At 39.8% G+C, this 10000-nt stretch overlaps 1 protein-coding gene across 3 annotated transcripts in view; it reads right to left on the bottom strand.

Annotated features, from left to right (window-relative positions):
* LOC138002296 (metal cation symporter ZIP14-like) overlaps nucleotides 1–7803 on the bottom strand; it is a 19307-nt gene extending 11504 nt beyond the window's left edge. Inside the window, exons 1-3 of one of the 3 annotated variants that reach the window (XM_068848368.1) lie at nucleotides 7397–7470; nucleotides 6388–6440; nucleotides 426–597 (exon numbers count right to left, since the gene is read on the bottom strand). In XM_068848368.1, the coding sequence (XP_068704469.1) occupies nucleotides 426–597; nucleotides 6388–6390 (175 nt within the window). In that variant the 5' untranslated portion in view covers nucleotides 6391–6440; nucleotides 7397–7470. Of the gene's footprint in view, nucleotides 1–425; nucleotides 598–6387; nucleotides 6441–6562; nucleotides 7112–7396 lie in introns of those variants that run through there. The other 2 variants (XM_068848371.1, XM_068848363.1) reach the window with 2 other exon arrangements.
* Between the last annotated feature and the right edge of the window lie 2197 nt (nucleotides 7804–10000).

Here is a 10000-nt window from a genome sequence, read left to right as displayed (position 1 = left end):
GGGAAGTTGGGAGTTGTGTTTGTTGCAGGTGCTTTAATACCATATGTATAAGTGGTTACCATCAAGAAAAATTAATAAAATACATTAAAAAAATACTACTACCCACCCTGCAGACTCACGTAGAAGTTCAAATGGATCCCAATCCATTTTGGGGGGTTACCCAGTCCAAAACATTTTCACATGGGATTGCTTAGAAGTAACCATAGCAACTCAATCTGCTGCTCACATGATGTATTGTAATGTGATACATGTACAGGTGTATCTAGTAAAATTAATGTTCTTTTTGGTGACTTGGGAACAACTTGAGGCAGTAAACTTTGAATCGGAAATCAGCCAAAAAAGAAAAACAGCCACAGAATAAGCTACATCATCATACCTGTAGCCTCACAAATCCCTAGAAAAATTCTTTTGCAATGAGTACTTACCATGGGCTTTACTTTGCTTTCCACTTTCTTCTATGTTATCCGGTTTCTCCAACAAACAAGCCTTACTTTCAATTTGTTCCACTAATGCAGGGCAAATCCTCTCAAATGTTCTTGGGTTCAGTCCACTAGCATCAACTGAAAATGACTCAAAAAGGGTTTTGGCTTGATAACACTGCAAGGAAAATCAAAGAAAGATGACTAAAAACTAAAGGCATTCAAGTTTCTTTTGGTATTGGCCACTATCAATACTTCTCTTTTTTCTCCACTGATAGTTCAGTGCAACAGGTTCCTGTTTTTTAAGATTCCTGGCAAGGGAGCTCATGGCTATGTTGCGGCATTGTGCAAGCCATGGGGGAGTTTATTCTACAGTTGTAGCTAGGGGCTAGCAGCCAAAAGTGGAAGACCCTGGATATCCCAGCACCCAACCTCCACTAAGCGATGCAGTTGTTTAATGTATATTGATTGTGTCTATACAGTACACAAAGCTTACAGCTGTATTTCAATAGTAACCTTGCACATTACATTATAAACAATTCTTGAATCAATTTCTGGGGATATCTGGAATAATCCAGAACAGTTCATTAAACAGTTGTTTTAAAAATTGAATCATTATGACAAAAGTAAAAATTTAAAAATAATAATCATTTAAAAATGATAATTAATCAATCAAGAGACAAAAAAAAATGCCGCATAGAACCCATCTTGAATCCTCTTTAAAACATGGAAAACTACAATAAGGAAAAAGATAGTGATAATGATAATAATAATAACTCTTGAATTTCAGAGGACAGAACAACCTGCGAGGAAATGGTATTCAAACACTGCTTGGCCTTAGCCCTAGCCCTGAGCTTAGAGGCTAAGCATCTTCCAGAGGATTAGGACTGCAGCCACCTGCATTTCTCCCAACACATCCACAATCTCAAGACCTCAAAAAAAAAAAAAAAAAGAAAAAACCTACAACCGACCAGACACCACACCCAAACAACCAATCACCAACAGCACAATCTTTGTTGACATTGATGCATCTACCTGATTTTCTTTGCCAGAGGATAGGAGGTGAAGAAGTGCGATTTTCTCATCCTCTTTAGTCACCATGCTCTTATCTCAAGGAACCTAGAAATCGACAAAATATAATGTCCCCACCTGAGCTGCACCACAGTAACATCTGGATGATTATGTTCCTTCTTCTGTGGTGTCTCAAGTTTCTTTAAATTCTAAGAACTTAATTTTAGGATTAGCTCAGGATTAGTTTTTCTTTGCGTATTTACTTCTGTTGTATATGTGATCAAAAACCTTGTTAATTATTCGTACATGGTAGTGTGGTTGGTGTTTTCTTGCACTTTTGTTTTCTCTGTTTTGTTCCCTAAGGGAATTCCCTTGGCTATAGCTAGATCAGAAAGCCACTCCAGTCCCCTGACAGTCCTCATAAATGTCCCATGCAACCTCTTCTTCCAAAATATCTCATTCCTTGCCTTCACCACCCACTTCTCGTACTTGTTCTTCGTTTCTCCCACACCTCTCCAACAACCTTCAACATCCACTCATCGCTCACCTTGACATAACCAAACAGACTGGCCAAGTTCCTCCTCTTTCATACAATAATGATCAATCCCCTCCAGCCATCCTTCCTCTTTAGGTACCACTGCACTACACTCCCCTTCTTGTGGAACCCCCCTAACATCAACGCCTCTTTCTCATCTTCACATCCATCACCCTTAGTTCCAGATCACTCCAATCAAACATCCCTGGCACACTATACCTTACGATATCTATAGCCCATGCATTTATTGCCCTCATCAAATCCCCACCATACAAGTTCAAGTTCGCCACCAGTTTCACCCTCCTCAAATACTCCAGCTTGACTTTCTCCTGCACCTCTTTCTGTACAATATCTGTGCACAACCTCCAACACAACCAAGTACTAACCTGTGTTATACCCATTTTCATCAACCTCACCTATCACCCGACCAACAGGCAACACAATTCTTCACCCCCTGCTTCAACATTTGCACAGCACACTTGTCCAGCTCAAAGTCCATCCTTATGTCCAAAACCTGCACAAAATTGATCAAAGTCTCCTGCTCCTCTTCAAACCTACCATACAGCTTCAAATCATCCACAAACATCAAATAGTTGATCAACTCCTGATACTTCCCAAGCTTATACCCAATGTTCTCCCCTTTCAACAACATGGTGAGTGGGATCAATGTGAGAACAAGCAACAGTGGAGACAACAATATTCCATCTTTGATTGCCACTCCATCCAACACATTCCCATTTGACGACACCACAACTTTCCAATCACTCATACTACATGTACCACACATAAAACCCTTCAAGTTGTCACCCACATTCACCGTTTCAACAATCCACTAGTGCGGCACCATATCATAGGCCTTCCAATCCATTGCAAACACCTTTTCTTCACCCATCCTCCTGTTGTATCCCACAACCTCTTCCAGTACCCCTTCCACAAGGCATGACAAAAAGGCTGTCCAGTAGCCCGGGGCTAGTGGAACAATGTTTCATGCTAGCACTTCCTTATTGCAGGTTGCCCAACGGGCAAGCATCATGATTGTGGCGTTGATGGTTGCTTTTTTCTGATGCCAAACTTATGACACACCGTAAGTGTTTAGAAGACAGTTCCACAGAAAAAAAGCAGCAATACAATCTTTTTCTTTTCAAGGGTACTAAATCATCCTTTTAAGGACGTTTGCGCTAATTTTTTGTGCGCAACGTTACTGCGCAGGTAACGCGACTGTAATAAGTCACGCATTACTTCAAGCATTAGTGAAGTTGAGGTTTTCAAACCCTTGCAAAAACCGTAGACGATAAGTCTTGCACAACGATAGATCAAAGAACATAGCGATCAGTCAAAATTGATTTTAAAATATTTATGAAAGTCAAGTACACTACTGCACGACCGATATTTGCGATAATCGCGGGGAAAAAATTCCAGGCCGGCAAAAGAATGGCACATTTATTTCCGAATCATCATGAAACTTCAAAAGAGAAGTGAGCGGGAGGATGGAAAAGCTCTGGAAAAGCTTATCGAGTAGTGGCTGAAAATTTGGAAAACTCGGGGACGAACCGTTGCGTAAATTTAATGGGGCTGTTTTTTTTAGAATATTTTTCTTACCATACGAACTTAAGTTAAAAAAGAATGCATGTTTTTGAAGTTATTTTCATTTACTTTCGTGAAAATAGAGCAGTATTTTCGTCCTCGTCCGGTTGAATAGTGCGGACCTGCGTGAAAACAACCAGCCATTAAATTTCACAAAAAACACACTCCAGAAGATGAGTATGACGGCAATGGGGAGATATTATACAAAATACCAACCAAATGAAGATGACACCTGCTTAAAACTTCGTTGCTATACTCGAGAAATATATATTTTTTGTAAAAACCTTTCATCTTTTCAACGATCGATCCTCACTTGCGTTCCAGTCCTTGCCCGACGAGTCACGCAAAAGCGTGACAAACGAAATTTTCCAAGAGCTTTGCAAAATCACATCGATTTTACTCGTTTAGATCATAGGTGATCCCTATTTTTTAAATCACGAATCACTTCCTTTACTTACTATCTACAGAATATGATGAAATGAAAAAATTCCCACCGTAAGAAGTTATCTTTTTTTACATTTTCTTTCCTCGTGCCATCGAATTCCGGTAGTGGTTGCAACGGATAGAGCTTACAAAGACGCTCGTCGAGGATGAACTCTACTGTTTACGACAACCCTAGCGGCATGTAATTATCTAAAAATCCCACCCATAAAAACCTATGCACGGAAACCTTCACTCTAACAGTTTATTTTTATGATTTTCGATGGATGAGCAGATGAGGCTACATCTCGCTATTATGACCGATGACCCCCATTTATATTTTCATTTTTGGAGTAAGTACTTTATGACCTAACTCTAGGCGAGAAATGAAGAAAATTTCACCGCAGGTAGATTTTAGCTGGCTGTAGCCAATATGGCAGTAACCAGGCTCTGACTGAGCAAAGTTCCAGTTTTCCCTTGGCCACATCTCAAGAAGATCCAATGACAAAAAAAACTGCTGTGAGTTCTACGAGCAAGCATGAAAACACTGGCGAGCACTCAAAAGTCCACAATTAAGCTTTTTGTTTTTTTTTTCAAAAATTAAATTTTCCACCAGAAAACATTACATCAGGCGATTCATGAAAGTCCCTTCTTGTGTCAGATCGCGGAATAACCCATTGACCCCTGGGAGTGTAGCTAGCAAATGCAGATGTATTTCCAGCAGTCTGTGTTCGCATTCATTTTACTGAGAGTGAGACTTAACAGGGTTTACTGTCTAACACCAGATGATTTTAATCGTCAACTGGGGACATCCAAGGGCGTTTGAGGTGTTTATAACTCTTTGGGTTTCTTCTCCATGTTAACACAATATCCTTGTCTTTATCAGGAAATCTTTCAGTAATTAATTTTTGTGCCCTTGTCATTCAGAATACTGCAAAAAATTTATTCACTTAATTTGTAGCCTGGTGTTTGAATAATAAATTACAGGATGAGTTTCAAATTGGCAGAAAAAGAATAAACAGTTACAAACAAAAATTATATATGCATGTTTAAACTATACAATGTGGCCTTAAAATGCTCTTTCAAATTCAAAATTTTGATTCAAGCACTTGTAACTGAAAAATTGTAGAAGTTTGTACAATTGAGTGGTTGGAGGGAAATCAAAGTTTATCGAAGCTACATGTACCTATTATTAAAGGGAGAGTATCCGGTATTGCACACGAATTACAACATCGCTTCTGATTCAATGGATTATAAATTGTGACATTTGCTACGGCTAGAGCATGCGCAATACCACGATACTCTCCCTTTAATTAGTTATTTTGCAAATTAAATTGATTCAATTACCCCATGAATATAAAATAATGGGGCCAGCTCTGTAGATAATTGGGCTAGTAAGATGAAATTACAGCTTGCCCAAAGGGCAATCAACCACTCGTGTGTTTACATAACCCACGCAGAAGGAACTCATCAAGCATGAAATCCCCTTGGCAACAAAACAATTGAAGCAATCAGATATCGGCTGAACGCACCAGAATGTTTTTTTTGTCTCATGGCACTTGTGAATTTTGAAAAGCGCACAGGATAATAAGCCGTTTCAACAGTCTTTTGAAAGGATTATTGGGCTTATTGCGACTTTGAGTTTTCAAGATCACAAAATGAAAAATTTGGGACAAGAGAAAAAAGTCCGGCTAATCGAATAGTCCAGATAATCGAGGTTCGACTGTATTACCCTTCACCCCATACAGCTTTTCTGGCAAGATCCCAGTGAGTAGCTTCCACATCAACAGCAAACATGCAATTACTCTGTAGTTGCTAGCCACTGTTTCCATAATGGCACAGTCCTTCCGTATCAACATGGTCCCCCCCTTTACCATCCACTCTGACAACCCTGAAAACTCTCCAAAATCAAACCATGTGACGATTTAAACCTCTTAAACCAAAACCCCCTCAGACCATCTTAAATTCACCATCTTTTGACAAAGGCACAGTAATGTGTCCAATAAGGAGGATGCTTAATTAACAGCTAGTCACAACCCATAGTTAGCCCAGTATCACGCATCTGTACAACCCATACTTTCTTCTTGATTTCAATGTTAAAAAAACTAAATTCTTAAATTTTCAAACAACTGCAAGAATCATATTCATCTCTACAGCTAGAATCCACAAAATGACCAGTTTACAGCTAACAAGTTGGCTCAGGTGGTGAACCAGCATTACAAAAGTCAGAAGTTTAAATAATATAATGGATTATTTTTTGTTACATAGTAATTCTTTCCTGGATGGCCGCCAAAAATCGGGCCGACAAGTCGCACCGTGTAAACCGGCCTTTAATAATAATATTGCCTTTGCAAAGTAAGTACTAATTATTTTTGACTTCATGGTTCAATGTTTTCATATACAAAAAATCATAATTACCATAAGATTCCTACATGTAAAAGGTGAAATATGCCTTTGTAAAGTTTCAAGTACTAGAAATCAAGAACAAGGAAATGTTACAATATTTATCCATATGTATTAACAAATCAGACTGAGATAGAATATACGCTGTACTTTAAAAAAACAAATGCTAGGACGAGTCAGAATACAATACCTGTTATTCTTATGAAAATAAGTGGCAGGGTAATAAATTCAGCTATCACGCCACAGTCAGTGGCTTTGAAGACTGTGCTTTTGGTTTTCCTTCAGTAATCACTATTCTTCAGTTATGTACTCTTTGATTGCACTAACGTGATAAGACGGCCATGTTGGAGCCAAAGCTCGAGTTTTTCATAATAATAGTCAATTTCTCAAAGCAGTTTTTCGCTATTGTTTTTTTTCCATAAACATAATCTCTGCAATCAAAGAATGCGTGTTAAGCTTATATTCTCCATGAAACACCGTACCCTTTTCTCTCAAAACAGACATCTAAAATAAGTAAATTCAATGGCACAGAAATCACGCGATCGCGTACTATGTCACGTTGAACAGAATAATGTTTAAAAAAGTTTAATAAGACCAAACAAGCGGACACCAAAATCCACGCCGCACAACAGGCAATGTCTTTGTTGTACTTTTTTGCCACGTGTGCCAGCGAAGTGTGCCAAAGAACACAGAAATGGAGACGACTCCAGATTCGTTTTGCAATGTCATCGGAGAAGAATGAGTAAAGTACAACCGATGCGCGCAAGCTTGTGACTACAGCATTTTCTCAGGAGTGAACACATCCTCGAGAGATCCCCCACGCACCTTCTTCGTACCTGTTTTTTTGCAATAAATAGCAACAAGTTGCAACGACAAACCTCTCATACCTATGCTCGTATTATAGTCTGCAGGCATACGATAAAATTATACTTCGTTGTTAAACATAAACAAACTATTCAGAAGAATCTACCTGTGTTCAGTTCTAGGAGATAACAAATTAACCAATTGAAATTCAGTTATTTACCTTAGAATCGCCATTTGTTACACCATTTTGCATCCTGGCAATTCCACTGCTCCTATCCCCTTCTCCGGCATAAGGCTTACCGATTTTAAGCTCTTTCAAAAGAGCATCAAACTGATTTAAATTCATAGATTTGTTGGCGCCATATTCTTCGAATAAGCTATCGACAAAAGAACGCGCAGAAGGTCCACTGACGCTACGAACGCCAGCGTGAGAGAGAACATGGGAATCTGTGGCCGAAAAGAGTACGAAAATCCACAGATGAGCGAGAATCTTGCAGGCGTTTGTCCTGTACATTGGTGACGATTATTCAGTCAAAATTCACTGAAGCTTTAAGATGCTTGTACTTTGTCGTGGCAAAATGTTCAACTTCACGTGCTGTGACAAGCCGGTGATGCTAGTAGCCGGGCCTTCTTCTCCAACAGTAAGGTCCTGGGAAACAGCTTGTGTGTCTTGGTCAAATCACAGGCGTCCCAGATTCGGAGGTAAAATCTCGATGACAAACTAACTTAATCAAAGTGCCACTGTGGATATGAAAGTTTCCGCGATTGTTTAAAACTGGCAGGCTGAAGTTTTCTTTATGCATTAGTCAGTGTGATATAACAGCTGGATAATTGTGTAACAGCACGGGGGGCTCTCATATGCAACTCGATAACCAAAATAATGCAGAGAATGTGAGGTGATCATGATCCCCTTTGCTGGAATTCAACCCTGTAAAATAAGTCTACCATTTCTCCAATAGGCATAAGATTACTCTTTAACACATCTTCTATAAAGAGCTGTACCATGTGTTCAAAGTTCCTAGAACAGATGACAGGGTAATTTTGAATAAGGGCTGATTTTTGTTGCCAGGTCATATTGTTGATGTCATCAGGTTAAGCAAGTAGAGCAGATCCATTCAGTATTTATTAACACTTTTTGTGCCAGTTATACATTCCTCCAACAAACCTTGCGAATATTTATCACTAGATTTGATACTGTTACACTTAGGGTGCTTTCCATTTGACAGAACTGACCGGCCAAACCAGGCATTTGGAAGGACTAACTTTACACCGCCTTCAAATTAACACTCTTCGAGGATGATACACAATCCTCCGAAAGAATGCGAGGGGTTATCATGCAAGTGTAATATTGAAGGGTCCAAATCCGCAAAGGGGACTAAATCCATTAGGGGATTAGTCACCCGGGGTGAATCCATTAGGGGATTTGAAATCCACTAAATCCATTAGGGGATTTAGTCACCCGGGGTCCAAATTCGCTAGGAGGATGGCGCCGGTCCGTCTTTTCACATTCTGTTGCGAAATCTACATCTATCGCCGAATAGACGTCATGTAGACCTACATCTATCGAGAGCTTTATGACCACGAGAATCCGGATACGTTTCGCATTCGTGTGGACGAGCAAACTCGATTTGAATTCGCTACGTGTGGATGGAAATATTTTTGAATCTGGGAACAAAAAGTTACGGATTAAAAAATATCCGGATACGTGTGGACGGGGCCTTAGTTGGAAGAGAAAACCGTTTGGAAATTTATTGGTGTGTTTTTTGCTCCATTTTAAAAATGTTTTCAACACATGACCTCAAACCAAGATGTTAATCCACTAGCCGGCCAAGCTCCACGAACGAATTTCCCCTCAAACACTGTCACAGTAACCGAAACTCGCGTTGACCTTGAAATTTCCTAAGATATTTCCCTGGTAGCACCGTTGACTCAAAGGAGAATCTCGCTGGCATAGAAACGCACTATGCAGTCAAAACATTCGTCGGTTTTACTGGCCTGAAAAGGAGTATTTTTTATCGAGGGAGATTTGATTTTAATATAGCCGATGGCAGCCCTATTGAAGTCACATGGCAAGGCGTCGACCAATCAGACATTTGTCGCCAGTGAAAGCGTGTGTCACCTTGCTTTTTGCTTTTACGTTGGGCAAGTCCCCACTCAAACACTGTCACAGCAACCGAGACTCGCGTTGACCTTGAGATTTCCTAAGATATTTCCCTGGTAGCACCGTCAACTCAAAAGAGAATCTCGCCGGCATTAAAACGCACTATGCAGTCAAAACATTAGTCAGTTTTGGACCCAGTCTGCAGTTTGCGTTTTGTACCTAGTTTGCATTTTAAACCCAATCTGCAATCTGGAACCTGCAGTCTGTAGTCTGCATTTTATACTGACCGGTAGGTTATCTTTTTTCAAAGATCAAAGAAATAACGACGTCTCCTGCTCAGTCTAACACCTGGTAAACACTCAAACCATTTTTCATGACACCTTTGATTACAACTACACGTAATCTTTAAACGTAGTACTACTTAACGTCTGGCATTTTTCCACTGTTTTGGATCAGTCGCTCTCTAAAATGCACATCCCGATTTCTTTTTCTTTAAGTTGTAGCGGCATCGCTTGAATTACGACGCATATAACAACAATAAACGCCATTCGCATACAAATAAGTGGTTGGGTATATCCTGCAGTTTAGCTTTTTCACCCTTTCTACAAAGGTGAAATGGACCTTGAATGATTGCTTCGAACATTTCACCTTAGTGCGCATATTTCCTCATCGGTTTAGCCAGCGATATGTCAGTTCCTGCTCAGGAACAACTTCGGAAACACG

The sequence above is a fragment of the Montipora foliosa genome, chromosome 1 (genome assembly GCF_036669935.1).
Source record: "Montipora foliosa isolate CH-2021 chromosome 1, ASM3666993v2, whole genome shotgun sequence".
NCBI lineage: Eukaryota > Metazoa > Cnidaria > Anthozoa > Scleractinia > Acroporidae > Montipora > Montipora foliosa.
The sequence above is the reverse complement of the archived record's forward strand: the minus strand, read 5'-3'. Positions and strand labels throughout refer to the sequence as shown.